Source organism: Malania oleifera, chromosome 6, assembly GCF_029873635.1.
Source record: "Malania oleifera isolate guangnan ecotype guangnan chromosome 6, ASM2987363v1, whole genome shotgun sequence".
Lineage (NCBI taxonomy): Eukaryota > Viridiplantae > Streptophyta > Magnoliopsida > Santalales > Ximeniaceae > Malania > Malania oleifera.
In genome coordinates, this window is record NC_080422.1 from 59,901,641 (window position 1) to 59,928,287 (window position 26,647).

A 26,647-nucleotide genomic window follows, 5' to 3' on the forward strand; every position below is an offset into this window, starting at 1 on the left:
ACTAGTCTGCAGATATCCTTCCTCAAACCCTTCTCAAACCTCCGAGTCTTCTCATACTCTCTCGATATCATACATGGTGCAAAGTGGGACAGCTTTATGTATCGAGCCGCATACCCCTGCACCGTCAAACTCCCTTGAGTCAGCGCAGAAAACTCATCTGCCTTCGCATCACGTACGGAAGTCGGGAAGTATCTGTTGAAGAACACCTCCTTGAAGCGGCTCCACGTCATCTCCTCAGGACCACCACTCTACTTCTCCAGCAAATTTACTACAGTCCACCATCGACCCGCCTCCCCAGACAGCTGGAAGGTGGCATAAAGAAATCGCTGCCTATCTGTGCAGTGCAGGACCTCCAAGATCCTCTCAATCTTCTCTACCCCAATCCTCTGCTATCGTTGGGTCAGGTTCTCCAAAGAACGTCGGAGGATGCATACGTGTGAATCTCTCAATGGTGCACCCCGCAGCAACATGAGAACACTCACATCTCCTCACACTTCGCCTGATCTCCTGTAATACCTGCCTTGTCAAACCTTGAGGCACAAAAGGGGACTCATCACTCGCAGTCTCTTCGGAGCCACTTCCCAGGTTATTATCCTTGGGCTCCATTCTAAAGCACAATAGGAATCTATCGGTATCCCTACAACACATACAGTTAACACAATGATCTACACTAATCGTGTTAACTACTCCTGCCAGGTCTAGGTCTGTCCTATCACACCGACACGAAAGTCATCAATGATCTGCCCTGGTTTTACTAGAATCGTCATCCTAGGAAAAATGCGGAATACCATCGACAAATCCCGGTCTAGCAACCGAACAACCCTCAACCAACTCTACCCATATCCCCATCCTTTACTGTAGTATGTACTCATAACTAAGCCTAACCAAGTCTACAAGATCTAGTAACTTGGTTAGCTCTGATACCAAGCTGTCACGCCCTGAATCTCGTAATGGAACCCAGGGGTGAAAATGTAACCTAACATGTTCCTGTATCATACAAATTATCACAGATACAGTACAATGGATAAGGGTACGACCCCGTGGGGTTCCCAAACACCCTAAACACATCCAACCACAATCATATACGCGACGGAAAAAGTCATTCTATATCAACATATGCAGTACCATACTAGAGTTTATACAAGAGCAGAACATGGCTATGACAAAACGTACAAACTGGGTGCCCAAATACAACTCAAAATGGCAACCCAACAAACTTCAGTCCTAGCACTTACCCAAGTGCTAACACAGTACACCGGCCACTACGCTCCCTACACCAAGACGCTAATTTCAGTTACTCGAAAGACCTGTAAAAATGTACGTACAGCAGGGGTGAGACACCTCTCAGTAAGGAATAACACAAGTTATATCGGTGCGTGACATTTGAGTATTATCATGATACAACATACACGTAGTTGAATGCAACCCAGTACTAATTCACACAGTGTATACACGCACGCATACGGCGGCCATTTATACGCAGCCCCGTCACAATACACACACATGATCAGTAATACACAGTGTCGTCACACTCATCGACCTGAAGCCGACCCAGCATTCCGACGTTGGCCCATAGCCAACCCGCACAGCATGACGCCACCGGCACATGGCTAGTCCTTAACTCCCATGGCATCGTACCGGCACTAGCTGGTGGATCCACACCCTTCCGTCTGATCTTCCGGGATAGGCTCACGCCCTCGGATATAGAGCCGATCACTCTCAGTCCCTGGAATCATTGGAATCGAGATCGTATCAGCAATTCCGCATATCACACACACATGCATGCTCATAAAACCAAACAAATCACACTCATTTGGTAATTTAAATCATGGTTTTCCAAACAAATACAGTTTAAACAAAGTCAAGGCATGACCATCCCAATATCACTGTATAAATTACACATATACTCGATTTTCAACAAAACCCGGGATTCGACTCATCGCCCCTTTTTTCCCAAAACTGCAATAATGAAAAACCCATAATTTTTCCTGCTAGATCCCCCCAAATGAGTAGCCAAAACACACACAGGACCGTGAACCACAGTTCCACCGAGGCCGATTTCGAAAAGAACCAATATAAACAAAGTTCCTCTTACTTTAACCCTGTATAACAAATCCCGAACTCCAAGGCTCCTAAATAGCGAACCGAGTTCCAAAACCTACAAATCACAGTACAGAATATACTCACAAGACCATCCTTTACAAAGCTACCAGATTAGAAATGAAAACCGAGCCTTACCTCAATTTTTTGCCAAAACCTGAAAACCTCCGAAACGAGATTCCGATCTGTAGAAGTTGTAGAGAATCCTTCCACGATCCTCGTGGTAACTTCCGTTCCCCGATTCTATCAACGATCAGCGAAGAAATCTAGAAAGAGAGAGAGTAGGGAGAGGTTTAGAGAGAGAGAGAAGGATATGTTTGAGATTTCTTAATGAAGAAGTAATGAGAATTTCCTTTTATAGCCCTTTGACCCGGCCCGATTTCATTGACGAAATGGTGCCTTCGTCGACAATCTTTCACTAGCTACGTCGACGAATCGGTGGTCTCGTCGACGAATCTGAGATCGCCAGTTTTTTCGAGACCCCTCGACTTCTCCTTGTCGACAAGTCTCTAAATTTCGTAGATGAGAAGAACACAGGCTTCGTCGATGAAATCCAGCTTCGTCAACGAATCTGCTCTTTTACCAATATGTCCCTCTCTTTATATATATAAACCCATTATCACGGTTCGGGTTCTTACAATACTGTTGTGTTTCCAGGCGTGGCCTGAGGTGGCGGTAATCTAGCTTGGTAAGGATTGGTTGTAAAGGTTGAAGTCAGCCCCGTGCTAATTGACCTGGTTGTTTAGGTGCCGCTCCACCTGTTTAAGTGAGCATTATAGTGGTAATCCTTATGCTTGTTAGCTAAGACGGGGACGTAGGAAATTTATCAAACCTCTATAACATTTCTACGTGACACTTCTCTTTACTACTTTTTGGTGCATGCGTAGTTAATTAAATTGCATTATTTAATTTCTAGTACATATTATAATTGATTTACTTTACCTGCACTAGATTGACCATAGGGTTATGAATATACTGCTGTTAGGTTACTGACCTAGGGGGTTGATTTTAAAAGTACCAATTCACCCTCCCTCCGGATCACAGTAAAGCTAACATGTGCCTTTAGACACGTTGAGATGATTGATTAGACTTTGGGCTTATCTCTATGGGACTTTAAATAGGCACTTATAAGAGTTTTTTTTATCAAAATATTAAAAAAATAAAATAAAAAACACACAAATATGAAGGAAACGAGAAAAATTTACATAAATGTACCCAATCAACTTTTCAAAAGACAGTTTGGGTTTTAAAATAATAATAATAATAATAATAATAATAATAATAATAATAATAATAATAATAAAAAAAAGATCAGCCGTCAACTCTTGTAAGCCAGAATTAGGAAAAAAAAAAGAACTGACTTTTCAAAAGTCGGTTCTTCACCTACACCCACACACGCACAAAGCCCAAAGCCTACCCCCTGCCTCCTCCCCACCCCCTCCCAAATCAAATCCCAAAGACACCCCCCCCCCCCCACACACACACAATCAATTTATTTAAAAAATTAAATAAAAATAAAATATATATTATTTTTCAAATTTTAAGATTTAAATAAAAAATTGTAAATAAAAAATATATTTTTAAAGTGTCATTTAATACAAAAAATATTTTGACTTTTTATTTATTTTTCAAATAAATTTTAAAAATGGCTGGGAAATATATATAAAAAAAAGTTTGCATGCATGCAAAAAAATGAATTAAATTATAATAATTAATAAATTTAATTATCATTATTTTATCTAAAATTAGTTATTTTTTTATTCATAATTTATAATCGAAGTAGTGTAGGTTTTACTACAAAGGATGCGGTGCGGGTCTTACCACCAAGGAGGTTGGTGTCCAAGGAGGAATGGAGGTCATGACGGAGCTGGCCCATCACATTAAGTATCGGCAAATGGCCGGCCTGGGCACTAGCAAGAGGCGGTCGAGGATTCGTATGGGAAGTGAACAGTGATGATCAACATTAGAGGAGTGATGATCTGGGAAGTACCGGCGCTGTAAAGATAGTAATCATATTTATATTTTTTGTAGAAAAAATTTAATTTATAAAATTATAAAATTTATAATTATAAAATTTTACGTGTGTTTATTTATTTATTAAATAAACTTAAAACTATCAATAAAAAATTAAAAGAAAATTTAAGTCTTATGAAATTTGAATAAATAGGAAAATTTTAATTTATAAAATTATAAAATTTATAATTATAAAATTTGATCGTGTTTATTTATTTTTTAAATAAATTTAAAGCTACTAATAAAAAACTAAAAGAAAATTTATGTATTACAAATTTTGAAAAAAAAAAAAATAATTTTATATAAAAAATAATAATAATTAAATTTATTAATTATAATAATTTAATTCATATTTTTGCATACATGTAAACTTTTTTTTAATATTTCCCTGCCATTTTTTTTAATTCATTTGAAAAATAAATAAAAAATAGAAAATATTTTTTTAAATGACACTTAAAAATATTTTTTTATTTACAAATTTTTATTTAAATCTTATAATTTGAAAAATAATATATATTTTATTATTATTTAAATTTAAAAAAATTTATGTAATTAGGAAGTAAGATATCCTTTTTTGTCTTAATATTTTCAAAAGTAAATTATTTCAATTTTTTTGTTATTGTATTCATTTGTATATAATATTTTGAAATTAAAAAATTAACTCAATTTTTTTAATTCATTTGAAAAATAAATAAAGAGTAGAAAATAATTTTTTTGTATTAAATGATACTTAAAAATATATTTTTATTTAAAAATTTTTATTTAATTATAAAAATTTGAAAAATAATATAAATTTTATTATTATTTAATTTTTTTTAAAAAATGATTGTGTGTGTGTTGGGGGGAGGTGGGGGTCTTTGGGATTTGATTATTTTTGGGGGCGACTTTTGAAAAGTCGATTTTATTTATTTATTATATATTTTAAAGCCTAAATTAATTTTTGGAAAGTTGGTTGGGTACATTTGTGTAAATTTTCTCTATTTCCTTCATATTTGTATTTTTTTGATTTAAAAAAAATATATTTTAGTAAAAAACTTAGTTATAAAGCTATTGCTTTTTTAAAAAAACATGCGGAGTGGGTTAAAACCTAGTACTATTAAACATAGTTAAAACCCAATACTATTAAACATAGTTAAGCCTAAAATTTAGATCCAATCGTCGTGTCTCTTTACGTGGATCTCAATTCTTTGTTGACATCTCAGGATTTGTTTGGTATCACTGTTGTTTTCAATTTTATGTTTCTATTTCTCCGCAGTGAAAAACAGATTATAAAAATGCGTTTGATTATGTTGTCAATTATCTAATCTGTTGTCGATTTTAAGTTGTTTGTCAAAAAATTGAAAATTAGATTTTATGATTTTCAATTGTTTATGTAACGTATTGCCAAAATTTTAATATTTCAAAATAAATATTTAGATTATATTCATTTTATACACTTTTAAATTAAAATTAAAATTAAATCATCATATGAATTTAAATATAATCAAAAGAAAAATCTATATTTTATTTTGTTTTAAAAATAATAAAAATAATTACAAAATACTTTTACTATTTTTCATGTTTAATAAAATTTTTATTGTATAGTAAATTTTGAAAGTAAAATAATTATATAAATTTTATTTTTTATTACAGTAATTTTTTAATGTACATTATTTATAATTTATAATTTTAATAATATTATTTGATTTAAAAATAATTTTTTAAAAATTAAATATTAATTTATATTAATTTTACAAATATTAACTAAACAAGTTTCAGTTTTTAGTTTTAGTTCTGATTTTTATTTCTGATTTTCCTTTTTCGACGGTGGTACCGCCCTCTCATCTTTTTATTGGCACAATACAGGTAAGAGTATAAATGGGAACCAGAGTGGACCTGGGGCTCGGGAGAGGATTGAAGATAGAGAAAAGGATAACAATGGCAGTTCGTTCATTTCCTTCAACTTTCTCTTCTCTGAACGACAGATTATGCCCTAATTTTTATAGCTTCAGAAACCACTCCTCGCTTCCGATTGCACGGCGGAGCGGCCGTCGCGGCCTCTGGCTCGTCACAGCTTCTCTGCTTTGCTCGCAAAAGTCTACGACATTGGATAAATCCACATTGAAAGTCGCGGAGACCATCGCTGAGGACGAGCTCTGGGCCGCTGCTTGTCTCCGTGTTCGCTCTTTTTACGAATTCCAATCGTCTTTTGGCATCGAAGTGAGTGATTGTGTGACCTAGATTGAAGTATGCTCAAAACATTTATGTTCTCTTTGGTTGCTGTGAAAGGGCAGTGAAAGAAAAGAGAATTGGAAATATAATAATTAGGTTTGCAGTATTTGAAGTCCTAGAATTGAAAATCTTAAACACTACTTAATCTAAGGTAGAAATATAGGAACCATTTGTCTTTTAGTTTTTCCTTCCAGTTTTTGAGCAATCGAACGCGGGAATAAAACTTGGAAAGTTTTCTGGTGAAGCACCCAAAAAAGTCAATTTTGAGTTATTTTGCATGAAAAATTCGGGCAGTGGGGGTGGCATGAAATTTTACACGTGGCCGAATCAAAGTCTATACAATGAAGTTGATTGAGCTATTTAGTGGTTTGACGCAATTTTTATTTTAATAATTCCTGAACTGGGATATGGTTGCATAATTGGGCACAAATGGTATGAGAATAGTATTAAAATAATTGTATAATTTTTGTTTTTGATAGAAAAGAAATTTTATGAGAACAGCAAGGAATAATTCTATAATTTTATGTTACATGATCCCTAGCAATTGTAACTGTAGAAGTGTTGATATTAGTATTACTGACTATAGAGTGTGAATGAGTTGGCTAAATTAGGCAATGTACTGGCATTGTTGGTTTCATGAGGGCTACCTTTAGCAGGGAAAAGGAGGGGAAGGGAAGGAACTGAGGTGAGAGGTCTAGTAATGCCTTTTTTGAGAGTTTTATTTTTGAGGGTAAGGGAATAGGAGGACTTTGGAGGAAACATGAGAGTAATTGAACTATTACCATCATGTTCTTGATGCAGTTAAATAAAACATAACATGAGAAATTTAGAAGACATTTGGTTAGGTTTCTGATTTCTATTAAGAAACAGATCATGGCATTACGTTTACATTGTTAATTTTTGGTTTTTGTTGCCGGTTTTCAACAAAATTTTTTTTTTTTCTGAAACCAAATTATATGTTTTTTAATTGTTTTGGTAACATATTGCCACACTACTTTAATTTACAATATTAAATTTTGTGGATTAAATAACCATTTTATACATACTTTTAATTAAAATCAAGTGAAATAACCATGATAATGTTAAATATAATGAAAATAAACTATCCTTAAAATTTCTAAAATTTGAAAAAAGTAATAAAAGTCTTTCAAAAAATATTTTTATCACTTTTTAATTGTCATCTACAAAAGGATTGTTCATGTAGCACTAAAAGTATGTTTTAACATATAATAATTGAGTAATAATTTCCATTTTTTATTATAATATTTTTAATTGTATACATTTATATTATTATTATTATTACTACTACTGTTATTATTATTATTATTATTATTATTATTATTATTATTATTATTATTATTATTTTATTCATATTGTTTAATTTCAACTATAAAAAAATTTGCATTTGTTCGATTAGGCTTTTAATTTGTTTTTGTTTTAGAAATTTTAACCAAACATGTTGCTAATTTTTGATTTTAGTTCTTGTTTCTTATTTTTAGTTTTCATAATTTTTGACAATGATATCATTCGACCCCTTAGGGGCCATTTGGTTCATAGAATTTAACATTCCAGTAAAACTTGAGATTATTGAAATATTAAATTTCTATAATTATATTACTATTTACACATAATTCTTGTGTTTGGTTCACTCATAATCAAATTCTTTGGAATGTATTGTCCATTTAACCCAAAAAAAATAAAAATAAAAATTCCAGCTGCAATTTCCAGAGAAGAGCACGATCTTCCTCCGCTCCTACACCACTTGCCAGCTGTGAAGCTCAACCTTTTGTGGTTCAGCCAACAATCAACAGCGAGCTGATGAACTTCAACGCTGAAATGACACGGCCTCAATGAGCTTGCAATTAATGTTTTAAGATCTTGATCTTCAGTGCCAGATTGACAAATGAAATGATTGTCGATGATGATGATTGATCTTCACCGTGAGTGCTTCCCATGATCCTAAAATTTGAAAATTTTGTTCTCAAAATTGCCGTAAAATTCGAGATTGTGAGCCCCTATTGTCGATGCCATGGTTTTAAATAAAGGCCGCGACCGTTACGTAACGCCGTTACGTAAAGGTTTTTTGGGTTATCGATACCGTTACACACTGCAAAATCGGTGGGAAGAAAAATCATGGCCGTAGCGGCCGTTACGGACCACGACCGTTACGTAAAGGCCGCTACAGCCGTTACGTAACCGCTACAAGACTATTACACCAAAAAAATATTTTATTTTTTACTTTTTCTTCTCACTTTTTCTCTCTTTCATATATCATTCTCAATATACCAAGTGGCAAGAGGGGGAAAAGATTATAATGAGGATGACAATGATACAAAATTTACTATTTCTTTAAAAACTCATAATAGATGCATTAATTATCAATTTCAATCTTGTTAGGAATTTTTTTTTTTTAATAATATTAGTAATTGATATTTATGTTCTTTATTTTTCAACTTCAACCTTCTTTCTTTTCTAGCTATTTTATATTTATATTATTCGTATGTCTTATGTGTCTAATAGATTAATGGAGTGTATAATGTATTTTATTTTATTAATTCATTTAGCACACATAAGAATTTATCACAAATAAGAACAATGAGAAGTATAAATACGCGCATACACGTAATTTTCTATCAATGATGGTTTAAAACAAATGTAAACTTGTTGCCCTTACCAAATAACTTAGTTACTCGAACTAAAGGGTCCAAAATACACTAAAACCCTTTCTAAGAATGGCCAAAAGCTTAAAACATGCAAGTACGCTAATATGCACGAGGTTGTGCGTGCTTCGAAAAAATTCACGACCGTTACCCCCGCTTCCCATTATGTAACATCCGCTACTCCTGCTTCCCGTTACACCTGTTACCGTTACGTTACGCTACCCGTTACCACGATTTAAAACCATGGTCGATGCTGAGCCCCCTGCTGTTGATCTTCACTGTTAATCCCATGATCTTCAATGGATGTGTTGGAGATGCTGAGGCTCCATTGTCGTAATCGCTGCCCAGCTACCCAGCAACTGGAAGCCAATGCTGCTGCGATGTTTGCCCCGTTGCTCCCTCACCGGCAACCCACCCCATCTTCGCCTAGACGCTCCCCAATGGCAGGATTGAGAGGCTCTTTGCTCTCCCATCTGCTAGTTCCCATGCCAAGAATACACACTACCTTAATTTAGGAAAGTTATAATGCCACCTTTTAAATGGTAATAAGATTATCGTAAAATATAATTAAATGATATAGTTGGTAATGCGAGATGAATGGAATGTTAAATTTCTTTAATGAACCAAAAATGGATATATGATAACATTACAGGAAATCTGCTTTGTGATGCATGGTATGGAATTTCGAATTAGTTTTGGGGCTGATATTTTTTTCTGGAATGAATTAGTATTTATATTTGTGAGGTTCCGTTAGTATTGCTGATGCGACGTATAGCATTACACATTAACAAGATCTTGAGCATTGTAGATTTACTGAATAATGCTCTTTGGTGAGATTAAATGTTAGCCTTTATAGTTGTGAATTGTGATTAGTAACATATTCACATTAGTAAGTTTTCTTGGACGTGAAGAGTTGCTTAATGATATTCACTAGTCAGACAAATTGTAGTATGTGCCATGAATAGATGGGGAAATAGTCATATCTGCAGTGGTAAATGATTCGGAAGAGAGTGTAAGGGGAGAAACATATGAGATATTGTTTCATGCAGTTGTTTTAGTAGGAATACTGTGATTATGAAAGCTGTTGGAGGTTCAGAATCTAGAATGCTTGGGATATCTTGTTAACAACATCTTAGTGATATCAAAGAAATTGGAGGGACTCTATTTTTGGTGAAATGTGGGTAACCTTGCCAAATGTGGATGAATTCTTTTTGGTGCAGTATTGGGGTTTTGGGACAAGAAAAAAGGGCCTGGCCTTATCAAAGTGTGCGACTTATGCTATTCTTTGGACTGCGGATCAAGAAAATGTGAGGCCTTCAATGCTAAAACTACATCTATGCACTTGTTATGGGATAGGGTAGCTCTTTTGCCTTTTTTTGGGCACAATATTTGGGATTTTTTTGGGTAATTTTGTTGTTTCACCTCCAAAGGGACTGGATGGCAGCACTTTTTTAGTTGTTTTTAGCTGATTATTGTGGGATATGCTGTCCTCCAAGCTTGTATTTTTGTTTCATTCCAATGAATGAATTTTTCTTATCAGAAAACGAAAAAAGAAATTCATGAGACTGATTCATGTTACTTCTTATAGATGTAGCTATAGGTATTATGCCATGGAATTGTGTCATTGTGACCGAGCAACTAATGTTTCTTTAAGTAGAAATTAGTGGTCATCTTGAGCTGATTGAATCTTTAGGTGATTGGGATTTGGACTAGAAGTGGAAAAAGTGGGGGAAAATGTTGCCCCTTGGGGCCATATTACACAACTAGTGGAATTCCAAAGGAAGTGGCGATGCCACTTATTCAAGTCCTTGGAAGTTTGTTTCACAAGTAGCTTGTTTTTCTTTCTGTTCACTCGTTTCAAAGTGGGGATTAGGGATACAATTCATTTTTGGGAGCATATTTGGGTTGGTGAGTCTTCATTGGATCTGTTGGTGCTGCTCTTGCTTAGACTTTCCTTAGTTTATAAGGCACCCAATTCAGCTTTTTATGTCAATGAGGGGGCTCTCTTTCTTGGGATTTCTACTTTTTTCGGAGTCTCAATAAAATAGAAGTTGGTGATTTAACTTGTTTGTTGGGCATGCTGGATTATTTCTTGCCAATTTTTTTTTTTTTTTTGTGGGGGGGGGGGGGGGGGGGTGCGGCGCACAAGGCTTTGGATTGGGGACACGTCAGGATTGGGGACACTTCAGGTCTTTCTCTTCAAAATATTTTCTCTCATTTTACTAAATCCACAAATCCTAGTCCTTCCCTTTTTAAACAAAGTTGTTTGGAAAGAAAAGGTTCCATTTAAAATTAAGGCTTTCATATGGACTCTTAACTCTCCATAAGATCAATACGAATGATGTGTTACAGATAAGGAGGCCATACAAAGTACTTAGTCTACACATTTGCATGATGTTCAGTTGATCAAATGAGACTTCTAGCTATTTAGTCCTTCATTGTAAGGTTGCAAGATACATGTGGAACAATTTGTTTTCATTTTTGGAAAGGATTGGGTGGCTTTGGAATCCATTTTTGATTTTTAGATGGTGAATTTTTGGGCTTTTGGGAAGAATAAGACAGGAAGGACTTTTTGCTTATGTGTGTAATTTTTACAGTGCTGTGGGTGCGCCAGCTTGAAAGCAATGTTTGCTTTGGGAGAAAGTTATTTTTTATGCTTCTTTTTGGGCAATTTTCTTTTGGGATTTTGGAGGATCTAACACTGGCTGATGTCCAAAGACATTGGAAGGCAGCTTTAATGTAATTGTGTTATTTGTCTGTTAGTTCTCTATTTTTACTGAGAGGATTTCTTATCCTCCATCCATTGTATTTCTTTCATTGATAGATTCGTTTTATATTAAAAAAAAAAATGAAAATGAGTAGAGATCATGTTATGTCAAGTGCATGCCCATTTTTTTCATTCAACTACTTCATTCTGTTGAGGGGTATGTTTGCATGGTGTTTGATGATTAATCCCTTTGGCGAAGCAAAGAGACCGAAGCTTATTTTGAACAAATTCAAGTGCATTATCACAATGAAAAAAATTGAATACCAGTGTTGAACAGAGTTTTTATTTCCTGTAGAAATTCATATTTGTCTTTAAACAAATAGATCCAGGTCATACTTGGATAGTCAACCTCAAAGGACGTAAAATATTGAGGATGAGTTAAATTCTTGACTCTACACGAACCCCAAATATCTAAATGAATAAGAGAAAACAATGCTTTACTACGAGACTCAACTCTAGACGGAAATGATGTCCCAAAATGCTTTCCTAACTAACACGCAAAGCACTCAAACCAAGAAACATATTTCAAAATGGGAAAAACTCATTCTTGGTTTTGAAGGGATGGATGACCCAAACGAGTGTGCCACTGACCCAAATAAACACCATGAGTAGAAATTGAGGAAGCCTTATGACAAAAACTCAATCCACCACGGCCACCATTTAAATAATACAGGCCATCCTTCTCAAGCTCTCCACCAATCCTCTTCTTCGACTGTCGATCCTGAAAAACACCACGAGAAGGAAAGAAGGTTTGAGAATAATTATGAGAGATAGAGTAGTTGATAGCACATTCGAGGGGAATTGCCATGCTGGAGGAGGTGTTAGAATCAATTACCCAAGGTGAGGAAGATGAAGGGGCGACAAGCCTGGCTATACCTGAATGGACCACAATAGCACTAGATGACTAAGTTTGGAGATTTTGAACCATGCAAACAATATTGTTATTCTCCTCTTAGGACAGGGTACATGATGTGCTCAATTCCCCAGTGGAGTCGATAGGTGTATTTGAAGTGTCAACAATACACTTACTGCTGCCACGACTACAATCCAAGCCTCGTCCTTCAAAACTTCTCTGACCATGGTTAGAGGAAGTAACCATGCACCATGGTTGAATTATCATGGTAAGAAGCTTGAGAAGAAGTCAGGCAGCCATACTAGCACAAAACATACTCCGGAATTTCAAAAATTCAGAAACTTACAGAACTTTAGAACTTCAAAGATCCAGAACCTCAAGATGCATCTATGACCACAGAACTGAGGTTACAATATCCTTGGTGGAATTACTTAATCATGAAGAATAGGGCAGATCACAACCAAGAACTTTAGGCACTTAATAAACAAGTTGGCAGCAGTTACAGGCATTATGGCTAGCAGTAACTGAAAGTGGGTACAGGCAAGAACAGGAAATAAAGTCATTGATCACCAATTGAAAGCAACCAGCAATTGATGCAAGATTGCAATCAATCAATCACAAACACATGAAGCACCAAAACAGCATCATCAACAAATCACAAATAGAGTACAACTAATGCTAGCTTGTGGACAGAGGAACAACAACAGAAGTATAGAACCAGAGTATAACTGACTTCACACCAGCAGACTACCACGAAACTTCCTACCAAGGATACTGCGCAGCCTAATCAAGGGAAAGAAGGTCCCTAAACAACTCTCAACCAACCAGAAAATCAGATTTGAGAACTGATTAGGGGAAGACAGGGCAAATGAAAAAAAAAAAAAGGATAATCAAAATCAATTCAGATAAATTAGATATAGGGGAGATCAACACTCTAATGCCATGTTGCGAAGTTAGAGATGGAGGAGAGAAGAAGAGAAGAGGAAAAATTTGGAGGCTGTTTGCTGGAGCGTATGTACAGCTCAGATCTGCCCTCTTACATAATAAGAAAGACTTGAGGACAAAAATACCCGCACTCACAACCTAATTACTAAAATTGCATATTAACAGAAATTTCTTTTCTTTTATATTTTTTTTAATCCAAAAAAGGGGAGAAAAACTACATAAAGCTACCATTTGTGATGAGCTTTTGGATTTGCTTAATATTGGATAAGGATCTACTTTTGAATTGCAAATTAGGTGGTTTTTTGTCTTGGAGTTATTCTTGAATGTTTAATTTGAGATGCATTTTTATAGCCTTGTGATTTGGTGTCCTTGTTCTTTGGTGAAGGGCATTAAAAGATGTACATGTTTTTCCATTAGTCTTACCTGCTCTCAGGTTTAAGAGCTTGAATGTTCATCTTATTAGCCGCTATTTTTTGAATTCCCATCTTTCCTTCTGTTCATTATATTTCTTTTTTGGATTAGTTCATTTATAAATTTTATTGTTTGTTAAGTGAACTTTTCTACCAATTCATTTTCTTGATTTTGGAATAGTTGTGTTCGTTTGTTTTTTACAATGCATGTTAGCATGTGTGTCAAGCGTTAAGTCCTTCGGAAAATGGATGACGTACTGCAGTGCTTAATGTTTTTGTATTTTCTTTTTCTGTTTAAAATACTGATGGTATTCATGACTTGTCAAGTTTTATTAGGATCATAAAAGATATTTAGTGGATCATGAGTTTGAAGCACTGAAGGAGCGTGTTGCTGGGAAGAGAAAAGGATTTAGAAGAGTTTCTTGCATAAATGCCAGCCTTCCATTTTCAGAAATATCAAAAATTTCAAACGATCTATCTGCTGCTTGCAAGGTAGTGTTGCTGCATTATTAGTTTTATATTTTGATCTAATTAGAAGTCAGCTTCCTTAATTTGTTTATGATGCCGTGCACAATATCGCCAAGTGAGATCTCTCAAACCAGAATTCTTTAATTCAAAAAAAAAGAAAAAGAATGAGAAGTCATCGCATGATGTAATTTATAGGCAAATAGCCTTGGGGCCCAGATAAATTAATTGGGAAAGTCTAATAAACTAATATGCTTCTTACCCCTGGACTAACTAAATTGATACAAAATGCTGAAAGAAAAGTAGGAATAGAATGTAGTCAGAATCTTCTCGGCTTCTTGAAAATTTTGGGCAAATGAAGTTGATGTGGGGGCTGAAACTATATTTTCCACATCAACCTCGCCTCCCTGGGTTGAAAAAAATTGACATTGAATTTGGATTTTGAGGCTAACTAATAGAATCTTTTCTGGGTGCTGGAACCGGACACTTGGGTGGATGAGGCTAGAGATGGATCCAGATATGCATCTCCATGATTGCAAGACTGGATAAGACATTCTGTGTGTTTTTTTTTTTTTTTCCGGGGTGGGGGTGCACAATAAACATAGAGTTGGACTTGGGATGATAGACTGTCAGTGTCAGGTGCACAATGCTGGGCTTACCTGCAATGGTAGTGGAGACTCCGAGCCCACATAACACACAACAGAGGAATGCGGTCCATGCATAGTAAAGGGAATTTGTGCAGGCATATTTCCTCATCATGTGTCAAATTGTGTGTATGAACTTTCATGGGCTGAAAGCTACAGAAGGTATTCAATCCAAAAGTGTGTATTAATTGATCAAAAACAAGTGAAGATTTAGGATCCATCATGATATAGGTGGGCTGTCATCTGTGAGCACCCTGAACAGCACAAGTTGATGAAATACCTGCCAGTGGTGGTTGCTGCTAAATCTTTGTATACATTATTAGTCCGCCACTAAACAATTTAAAATTTTGGTCAAGTTGTGAGTTGACATGGTTTCTATTTTTAGGAGGTACTGGGTTGTCTTGTTATTTGTGCTTCCCTCCATTATGTCTGTTGTAGTGCACTTCTTGCTGTTTGTGTTTTTGCACCTGTTCAAGTTTGATCAGTTTGCTTCTTCCCTTGTGAGATGGAGTCTGTGTGTGAAGGGAAGTGTTGAATGGATTGATCTACTTTCTTGGCCCATCACTTAATAGCTTAAGTAAGTGCCCTCTTAAAACAAGCATTTATTGTAATAAGATCATATGACATGGTGATCTTAGACTGATTTTTATCTCCTTTGTCTTCCATGTATCCTATTATAACCTTTATTACCCTTTCAATTTGTGTCCATTCAAATAAAATCCTATGAATATTTTCTGAGTCCCTAATATCCCTTGTATAATAAATAACATACATATCTTCCTAAAATTATCTCTTATGGTTTTTTTGCTAAGCCTATTCGGGGAGCATAAGCTCTAATGACATTTGTTATCTATTGGCCCAAGACCATCTTGATTTTTATGATTCTATCCTCAATGCTTGACATATATAACACCATCTTTGAAGTCTTTGTCTGTAATGATTGCAACCCCATTCTTATGTTTTTCTTTTTTAGTGTACCAAAGTTTGAATCCTGATTTTTGAATTTCTCTAGCTTCCTCCCTTACCCACTTAGTTTCTTGAAGGCACTACAATAAATTTTTTCCTAATAATTGTGCCACTATCACCATAATATTACCTATGAGTGTCCCTATATTTTAAGTTGTAACCCTAGTCTCCTAAACCAACTTTTTTACCCACTCACATCCAAAATGATGTGGGAATCCTTCTATATTTGACAGTGTATCGGGCATCGACACAACGTGTTGCTTCAGGGCGACTATCTAGCCAACCCATACCCATTTGTCACTACACATGGGTGGTATAGGTGCAACGTGTCCCTTGTAGGGGACGCCTTAGTGAATTATTGGCAAGGATTCATATCATAGAGATCTGAGAAATTTTATGTTTGCTGTCAACTACCTAATGCAACCCTCCCCCTTTACCTGGACTTGGGACTAGCTGTGTGTGAAAAGATTAGGACATTGAGTGCATCATAAGCAGAGTTGTGTGTGTATGTATATATATGTGTGTGTGTGTGTGTGTGTGTGTTGTACACATGTATGTATGTACGTGTAGTACACAATTTATTATAGGGTAAATTGCAAAAGCCTCCCTTATGTTTTTTGACAATGGCACACTTACTCAAATTAATAGTAGTTAAGCCACACTTACTCAAATTATTAGTCGTGAAAATAACACAAAAACTAGTAAGGATACTATATGAAAGAAGTCCTATCACCTGCAAACTGCAAGTATGAAAAGGATACCCTATCCCTCCCCACACATTATCTTGCCTAGCAATGACCCCCTCAATCATCCTACTCAAAACACTAGAATAAAGAGAGAAGAGGATAAAGCATTTCCTTGTCTTACATCTCTAGAAATTGAAAACCAAGTCTTGGGAGTTGGGATTCACCATTAATGATCATTGGAAAAGAAGCAGAAGAAAGATAACCCCTAACCCATCCTTGACAAAAGCCCTTTTTATCTAAAGACCTTGACCCTATCAAAAAAAGCCAACTCACCCGATCATAATCCTTCTCAATATCCAACTTATAAACTAACTCTTTCTTCTTACTACTCCTAACATCCTCATCCCTTGTCTCACGCCTCTAGAAGTTGAAAATCGAGTCTCATGTCACCTATAATAATCATTGAAAAAGAAGCAGAAGAGAGATAACCCTGATCCAACCTTGCCATTTGGAGCCAAAATCCTTCTTATCTAAGACCCTATTCCCAATTGTAAGCCTCTCAAAGTCCAACTTAAAAACCAGCCCCTTCTTCTTACTCCCAACATCCACCCTCATTATCCACAAGGATAGCATCCAAATATGTACTCCACAGTCAAAAGCCAGCTGAGAACTACAAATGACATTCTCTATCACCACCCTAATCATATTAGCAAAAAAATTTGCAATTATCTTATACATACTCATAAGCCAATTCTCGTGTCACCATTAATAATTAGTAAAAATGAAGCAAAAGAATCCAACCTTGCATTTTAGAACTAAAACCCTTCCAATCTAAGACCTTAATCCCAATGGTAAGTTTAAGAAAGAGTAACCCTAATCCAACCTTGCCATTTAGAACCAGAATCCTTCCTATAAGACCCTATCCCAGTCGTAAGCCTTCTCACTGTCCAACTTAAAAACCAACACTTTCTTTTTACTCCTAACATCCACCGACACCTCATTATCCACAAGGATAGCTTCCAAATATGTCTCCCACACGCAAAAAGCCAACTGAGAACTACAATTGATATATCCTATCACCACCCTAATCCTATTAGGGAAAACTTCTGAAATTATCTTACACATACCCATTGTTGAGCTGACATAAATCATCCTATGATCCTTCTTATAAAGAATTCTTAATATCGAGTAATATCCTCCACCATAATATCTGGATTCCTAGCCATAACACAACCATCTTATAAAAAATTCTTAAAATTAGAGTAATATCATCTACCATAAAATCTCGATTCCTAGAAATAATACAACCATTGGCCTCCATGTCTTTAATAACATTCCTCTTGGGCTTTCCATTAGATATTTTAATGAAAAAATAATCTTGTATTATTGCCCCCTCCTTGGCCCATTTAAACCTAACCGTTTGTAACAAATTAATCTTCTCCTTCAATAACAAAATAAGAAAATTTTCAAATATGCTCTCCTATAGGCCAAATTCTGCGTAGTGTTACTCACATTCTCCAAATGATCAATATCCTCTATTCTTTACATTTTTGTATGCAGCACATTAGAAGCATATTGATGCAAAGAAAGCTATGGACGATCTTCTCTTTTGCTTTGAATCTTCTAGAATTTCTTTTCAAGTAAACTTTTGTGTTTCAATTTGATAGAAATTCATGTGTTGCATCTAGAAGACCTAAACTAAGGAAAAGTGCTTCTCTTTAGTTGCTACCTTCCCCAACTTCCCGAACCCTCCCTCCTTCCTCACAACTATGGATGTTATGGCAGTTATTCATTCCTAACCTAGTCTCTTTTATTAGTAACTTTTAATCAAAATCACTTCTCACAATTTCGAGTTGGTGGGAACAAAATGGGTGTACAATCCACATGGTTGATTAAAGGCTTCAACGTGGATTGTCTTGATTCTGAAATTCATAGGAAGGTTCACTTCCTTTATTTTGCTTAAGAAAGTGGAGTTCCTGTGAGTTTTGAGATTATTGGGGGGTGATTTGCAAGGGAAGTTGAGGTGTTGACATGGCGAATTGGGTGGGAGGGGTGTTGTTTCTTCGAGAAGGAGGAGGTTGGGCCGACATGAGATTGCAGTCAACTGGGAGGGGAAGATTTTTGTGCCTAATAAAGGTCTTCAAAGGAGGGTGAGGGCAGGATATACTTATACCCCAAGGGGTTGGCGATGCTTCCTTATGTAGCTACAATGAAGCTATTGAGCATGAATTGGGCAATAGAAATTAGAATAAAAACCCTAGTTTGTGTAGTTTGTAAATCCTTGAATATTCTTCAGTATGAGATGTAGTGGGACAAGGCAAGTCTTCTCCATAGGCTCTCAAAGGGGCGTTTTTTCGCTGACATTGTTCGGTGATGGGAAGGAGGATATCCAGGAGGAGCGGTGGCTTCTATTACATGGATAGGGAGATATTTCCTTTCTAATGCACTAATATTTTATGCCTGTTGGCAAGAATGACGCTTTTTCAAATTTTATATTGATGTGCTTTGAATTAATGGCAAAAGTGGGCTAGTTAGTCATGTGCCTCTCCAAAATGGGCCAAGCATGGTGGTATATAAATGGGTTGTAAAGGCTAAGAATTCTTCTAGATCTAGCGAACTGCAGGCGGTTGATCCGAGACCTTTTGGAAAAAAAATGAGGTGGGCTTGAATTTACTGAAAGGCTTGGGCCCTTTTAATCAAGAAAAGTTGGATTGTTTTAGTGATGAGTAATTTTTTTTTTTGGGGGGGGGGGGGGGTTGGGGGAGGTGGGTTTGAGTTGTAAATTGGCCTTTAGGAAGAAGGAGGTCCAAAAAGAGTTAAAAAAACCTAGTTTCTTCTATCAATTATGGGGGTGGGATGAATGTTGGTATGTGAGGTAAAAGTGTTAAGAGTATGAAGATTGTTAGTTCGAATGTAGAAGCTTAGGGGATTATAGGAAAGAGGACTTTGATTAAGGAGGTTTTGCTTAGACATTCCCCCGCTATTGTGCTAATCTAGGAAACCAAGCTTGAGCTTGTTATTTTTTTTTGGGGGGGGGGGGGGGGGGGGGGGAGGGGGTGATTGTAGGGATATTTGGGAAAGGCGCTGTAAGGATTTGGTCTTTTTACCCTCTTTAGGTTTGGTAGGGGACCATCCTTGTTATGTGGGATACTCGTTCTATTTCTAAAGTGTATAACTTGGTAGTTACTTTTTCTTTTTTCTGTCTTGGTAGAAGTGAGAGGCTGGGGTCACTCGTGGGTTTCTTCGGTGTATAGTCCTTCTAGACCAAATCTTAGGAGTTCTTTTTGGGATGAGCTATATTTTGTTTCTTGGTTTTTCCACCCCTTGATGGATTGGGGATTTTAACGCTGTTAGATTTTTGGGGGAGAAAAAGCGGGGATGAAGGGTTACAACTGGCATGCTATTGTGCTAATTTAGGAAACCAAGCTTGAGCCGGGGGATATTTTTTTTTTGTTGGGTTGGGGTGGGGGGGGGGGGGGGTGTGGTTGTAGGGATATTTGGGAAAGACGCTGTAAGGATTTGGTCTTTTTACCCTCTTTGGGTTTGGCAGGGGGCCATCCTTGTTATGTGGGATACTCATTCTATTTCTAGAGCGTATAGCTTGGTAGTTACTTTTTCCCTTTTCTGTCTTGGTAGAAGTGAGAGGTTGGGGTCACTTGTGGGTTTCTTCAGTGTGTAGCCCTTCTAGACCAAATCTTAGGAGTTCTTTTTGGGATGAGCTATATTTTTTTTTTTGGTTTTTCCACCCCTTGATGGATTGGGAATTTTAACGCTGTTAGATTTTTGGGGGAGAAAAAGTGGGGAGGAAGAGTTACAACAAGCATGTAGCATCGACATGCTTATTAGGTGAGTGTGTCTTGAGAGATCTCCCATTGGGAGTAATGCTAATTTTGCTTGGTCTGTGGGTGGTGTTAGGGCAGTTGCCAATAAGCTTGATAGGTTTTTGTTTTGTAGTGAGTGGGAGGACGAGTTTCACAATCTCTCCCAAACTTTGTTTCCTAGACCCACGTCTAATCACTTTCTTGTCTTGCTGGAATCAAGCAAGGGTCCCTGTGATTGTACTCTCTTCAGGTTGAAAATATGTGGTTGTATAATGATTCCTTTCAGCCATTGGTCTGGAATTGTTTGAGAAAGGATGTGGAGAGGGGTTGGAAGGGTTTAGGTTTATAAGGAAGTTGAAGAGGTTGAAGTGAAGTTGAAAGTGTTGAATAGGGAGGTATTTGGAGATATAAGGGTTGGAAAATTAAGTATTTTAGGTCAATTAGACTTGTTAAATAGAAAGGAAGAAGATGTTAATATCTTGGAGTGTGAGGAGGTGAAAAGAGTATCGTTAAAAAATGAATTGGAAGATTTGGTTTTCAAGGAAGTGAAGTTGGAGATTGAATACTAAGTTTAAGTGGGTTAAAGATGGTGATAGTAACTCCAGGTTTTTCCATAGGCATGCAAATGGGAAAATGAGGAAGCATTTGAACAAGGAATTGGATTGTGCGAAAGGAGGAGATTTTATCAAATCCTAGTCATATTGCCTTTGAGATCATTGAGTTTTATTCTAATTTGTATATTCAGAAGGATGCTTGCAAACTGATGATTGAGGGCTTGGAGCGGGACCCCATTTCTGGAGATAAGATGTATTAGTTAAGAGACCTTTTGAGGAGGAGGCGAGGATACAACGTTTGGGATGGAAAGGTACAAGGCTTTGGGGCCACATGGTTTTAACTTAGATTTTTCTCAAGATTGTTGGGAGATAGTTAAGGGAGACTTGCTTAAGGTTTTTAATGAATTTTGTTGGAATGAGATTTTGAGTGAGAGTATTAACACCACTTTCAGAACTTTGGTGCTGCGGAAGAGTAGATCTTTCAAGATCATAGATTATAGACCTATTAGTCTTATTTTTAGTGTGTATACTAAGATAATCATTAAAGCACTAGCTAATTGGTCCAGTGCGGTGCTTGATAAGACCAATTCTAAGGCTCAAAGTGCGTTTGTGGGGAGTAGACATTGGATGCCATTTTGATAGTTAATGAGGTTGTACAAAATATTTGGAGAAAGAAAAAGGGGCTCATTTTTAAACTGTATTTTGTGAAAGCATATGATAGGGCTAGTTGGAATTTCTTGGATAAGATTTTTGAGAGGAAGGGTTTGGAGAGAGATGGTGTTGCTGGATAAGGGGTTCCATGTCTAATATGTTCTTTTCAGTTATAGTGAATGGTGAACCTATATCGTGGTTTAGTACCTTGAGGGGGTATTAGACAAGGTGACCCATTTTCCCCTTTTTTGTTTGTTTTTGTGGTTGATTTGTTTAGCAGGTTGGTTGACAGGGTTTGTGGAATGGTCTGGAAGTGAGGGAGAGGGGTAATGGTTTCTCCCCTTTAATTTTCTGACAACACTATATTCTTTATAGATGACCACAGTTTGTCTTTTATGAATATTTGGGTCTTCTCCATATTTTGAGAGAGTTTCTGAGCGTATAATTAACATGGGAAAGAGTGATCTTATTGCTAGAGCTAGTAGGTGTGTTAGGGAGTTGTCTTTGTTGAGGGTGCGCTTTGTTGGATTGGCCCTTGTCCTATTTAGGGGTCCATTAGGGGGAAATCCTAGATCTTTGAGCTTTATCTAATTGTGGAGAGGGTGGTTAAGCCTAGATGGTTGGAAGGGGGCTCTCTTTTCACTAGGGGTTAGAATTACTCTTATTCAAGCTTGTCTTTCTAGTATCCCATTGTATTATTTGTTTATCTTAAGATTCCAGGGGGGGTTGCTAGAAAGATTGAGAAAATTGTGACTTTTTTGTGGTCTGGGGTTGGGGTTATAGGGACCATTTGGTGAGTTGAGTGGTGGCGTGTAGATCAAAATTGGAGGGTGGATTGGGTTTTGGAAATTAGTCTCTAAATGTAGTGCTCTCTTGGCTAAATGGCTTTTGTGGTTTCCCTAGGGGATTCTTCCCTTTGGCATATATTAAGAGCAAGTTTGGGCTGAATGAGAATGGGTGAGATATCAATTTTAGATCTCCTTGTTCTTAGGAAAGCCAGTGGAAATCTCTCTCTCAGATTTATCTCTTCTTTATTGCCAATACCAAGTTTGTGTTGGGAAGGGGTTCTAGAATTCGTCTTTGGAAAGACTTTTGGTTGAGGAATGTTGTTTTGTCCACCTATTCCTTGTTTTCTCCTTTTGAGCTTAGGGCAGAACAGCACTATTTCTTCTTTTGTTGTTGCTTTGGGTGGTCCTTTGCCTTCTTAGGATTTTCATTTTTGGAGATCTCTCAATGATAGGGAGATGGGCTAGCTTTCCTCTTTGTGATTAAATAATTGTTGTATTTCTTTAGAGTAGGATGGTCGTTTTTGGTCCTTGGGGTCCTATGGGGGTGTATTCTTGTAAATCCTTTTTGTGAATTCTTGTCTTGCTCAAATTCTTCTTTTCCTCTATGATACTATTTGGAAGGCCAAAGCCCCTCCTCCCTCCTTTACAACAAAAGTCAAGGCTTTCTATCTAGTTGGTTGTGCTTAATAGAATCAATACCAATAACTTGTTGCAGAGTAGGAGATCATGAAGGCTTTCTCTCTAGCTGTTTTTGTTCTTTGTCATAATAGTTTAGAATCAGCATCCCATCTGTTTCTGCAGTGTGATTTTTCCTGGAGAGTGTGAAATAAGCCTTTCGGTTTATCGGGAGAGAGTTGGTTATGTCCAGAGACGGTGGAGAATTTTCTGGAAGTTTCTTTTGTTGGTTTTGGAAGGAGAAAGGACAGGGTGGCACTATGGAATTGCGCTTTTTGTTTTTTTTGTGCAGTGATGTTGGGGCTATGGTTGGAATGTTATGACTTATGAGCATATTTTTTTGGGGAAGAAGTTGAAGGAGTGAGCTTCTAGGATATTTAACGTGATTGGCATTATTTGCTGGCTTGTTTATTTGTGCTGGGAGTTTTTTGTTTGTTTCTTTTCTTTGTTCTGTTTTTCGCATTTCCTACATGGCTTGTCTCAGATTTTTCTAGGGGATCTGTTCTGTATATTCTTGATCTATTAGTGAAACTTGTTTCCTCAACATCCAAAAAAAATAAAAGTAAAATAAATAAATAAAAAATAAAAATCCAAGATTTGTGATTTTGCAAAACATATCACCAATGGGTGGGTGGAACATAACATAAAATACCCTGGAAACAGTTTGTTACTACATGGCACGAAATTAAATTATATTTTATGAGGCAAGTCTGTTTCACCATCTTTAAGGGGACAATTTAAAGTTGGGAGGTGAAATTCTTATCCCTGTCACTCACGTCTCAGCCATAGGGATACAAAGTGGCTGCTGCCCTTAGCCATGGGAATCCAAAGTGGGCACTGCCCTATGTAACGTGTTCATGAACAGTTACGCTAGATTTGGAGTCCACTATTTCATGTCCTAATATGAGTCCTTATTGTGCATAAATTCAGGCTAATTTTGATGACGCCTATAATTTTAGTGTATTTTTCCTACTTTTTCATGGATGGGAAGTCCAAGACTAATGCCTCACGACAAGATGAAGATTCTGAACATGTGGAACAGAATCCGCCATTTCAAAATAATATTTTAGAATTGTCTCCAGCGGGCCAATCAACTATTAATGTTTCTTGTGCCCTTAAGAGAGAACCGCCATTTTGTAACATTGTGGCTTGACCGTTAGAATGAAACTTCTTTACAAAATTCACGTCAATAACTTCAATCTTAACCCGCATTTGGCCACTGCTGAACTTGTTCATGTTTTCCTCCAAGCTTGAGCCATTTGTTCATAGTACTTTTTAGGTGGTTTTTCTTTCCCTTTTGAATTTATACCTCCTAAATTTCCTCCTTATTCAATTGTTTGTTCCTTGATTAAATCTAATGGAACTGTTTTTTTTGGGTGGTTCATGAATATGGAATAGATATATTTGATATTAAGTCAATTTCTTCTTTGGAGGATTTGTTGCTTTACCAAAAGACAATGGGTCTCTTTTTGTTCTTTGCAACTTATGGTACAAGGCTAGCTACACCTTTTATCCTAGTTTATGTGCTTGTATCACTCTTCTTGTGTCGTGTGTTGCATAATATGGATGTTGCTGATATTCTTCCAGACCACTTTCTGAGTGGCACTGCTTTTGATATTGATGGAAATTTCAAGGGTCTAATTTTCTTAAATTTCAATTTCTCTAGATTTTTTGATTTCAATTTAAGGAAATATCAGAAACTTATAATAAATTATGGAAATTATGAATGAAGTTTTAGAAGAATTAAAATAGATAATTTTGAATAATTTAGAAACAAAATAAAAACCTCATAATGTGCTCTTCCTTTTTTCAAATTTTTTTGATAAACAAAGAATTGTATTAAAAAGAAGAATACACGACAAAAAAGTAAATAAAACAAGAAAACAAGAAATCCTCCTTTTACAAAAAACCAGCTACAGGGTCATAGAAAAAACAAACAATAACACAATGAAGCAGATCACGGTGCAAGTCTTCCAGGGAAACATGCCAAAAGAAGCCACTTGGCAACTCCCACAGCAATGTGAGACAAACCACTCAACTCCAAAGCAAACTGCTGGTAGTAGCCACATCTTTGAAGACTCTAGCATTCCTCTCCAACCAAACAAACTTTACAAGCCATAGAGGCGCAGTGCTACAAGGCTTTCCCATCCTTACCCTTGCAAAATCCCTCAGCATAATAGCACAGAAAGCCTTCAATATGGAAGGACAAACCTAGTTTTCATGGAAGATACCAAATAGTTTTATTGCAAACATCCAAAGTTAAGGGGCAATGTAGGAACAAATGTGAGCAAGTCTCCCCACTCTTCAAACAAAGTACACAAATATCAGGAGACAAGGCCTTAATAGGTCTTCTCTTTTGAAGCAAGTCATTAGTGTTGATTTTCTCAAGTATTGCATTCCAAATAAAAAAATTTATTTTTCAGGGAACATTAGCTTCTCAAATCCATGAGTTCCAAGGCAAAAGGAGCCGCATTAGAATCATGTCATATAGGGAAAGAAAAAAGAGACTTACAAGAGAGTTGTCCCAGAAGGATCAAAGCTCCAAACCCTTTTGTCACTCCCCAAAGGAACATGAAAAGAGTTGAGCAAGTTGGTGAAGAGAGCCAACTCATTAATGTCATCTCATTAAAATTTCTCCCAAAATAGAAATCCTAAGTTGCCCATCCTCTTGCGATAGGAGAAAAGTAGAAATCAAGGTATCATGGATATTATTATCATTATTATTATTATTGCGACTACTTTTTGTTGCTACTACTTATATTAATATTATGTATTTTAAATATTCTAAAGATCAGGTGATATTACTGAAATTTCAGCTGAAATTCCCAAAATTTTGAGAATTTTGGCTGAAATTTCACTACTGCTCAAAATTTCGGCTATTGAAACCCAATTCATTAGGACCATTAGGAATCCTCTCGAAATCCAAAAAATTTGGGCAATTACTGAAATTTAAGACTGCTTTTATCTGAGGGGATTTGTTCAATCTATGCTTGTCTTCTTGACATTGTTCACCACTGTTCTAGCTTTCTCATTTGCGCTGATTTGTTGGATTTTCATCCTTTTAACACTTCAAAACTTAAGGTCAAATTTTCACTAATCAGGGAAGAATGATTTTGTTTTAAATTTTTTGGAAATAGTTATAATATGTTGATGTTTGTTTGTGGTTTTGTGATGTAAGAATTCCTTGCAATTTAATTCATTTGTATTTATTTATTTATTTTTTAGTTTGTTGATAATGGACAAGATCGAGTAGTTGTTGGAACCCTTGATCTTAATCAGTGTCTAAGGCTCCCAGATGAAATAACAGGAAGGAAGCCAGAGGTAAGGGTTAAATGTCAACTTACTGAGATTATGTTTGATTACTATTTTGTAATAGTGAGTAGAATACTCTGCTTATAAGACAAGGGAATGGATTCTATACATTTCATTGTTTTAAAA

At 36.2% G+C, this 26,647-nt stretch overlaps 1 protein-coding gene across 2 annotated transcripts in view; it reads left to right on the forward strand.

Moving 5' to 3' along the window:
* The first annotated feature begins 5,858 nt into the window (after positions 1-5,858).
* Positions 5,859-26,647, forward strand: part of LOC131157356 (GCN5-related N-acetyltransferase 7, chloroplastic) — a 39,958-nt gene continuing 19,169 nt past the window's right edge. Inside the window, exons 1-3 of one of the 2 annotated variants that reach the window (XM_058111430.1) lie at positions 5,859-6,312; positions 14,296-14,451; positions 26,435-26,530. In XM_058111430.1, the coding sequence (XP_057967413.1) occupies positions 5,971-6,312; positions 14,296-14,451; positions 26,435-26,530 (594 nt within the window). In that variant the 5' untranslated portion in view covers positions 5,859-5,970. The remainder of the gene's footprint in view (positions 6,313-14,295; positions 14,452-26,434; positions 26,531-26,647) is intronic. The other variant, XM_058111431.1, reaches the window with a different exon arrangement.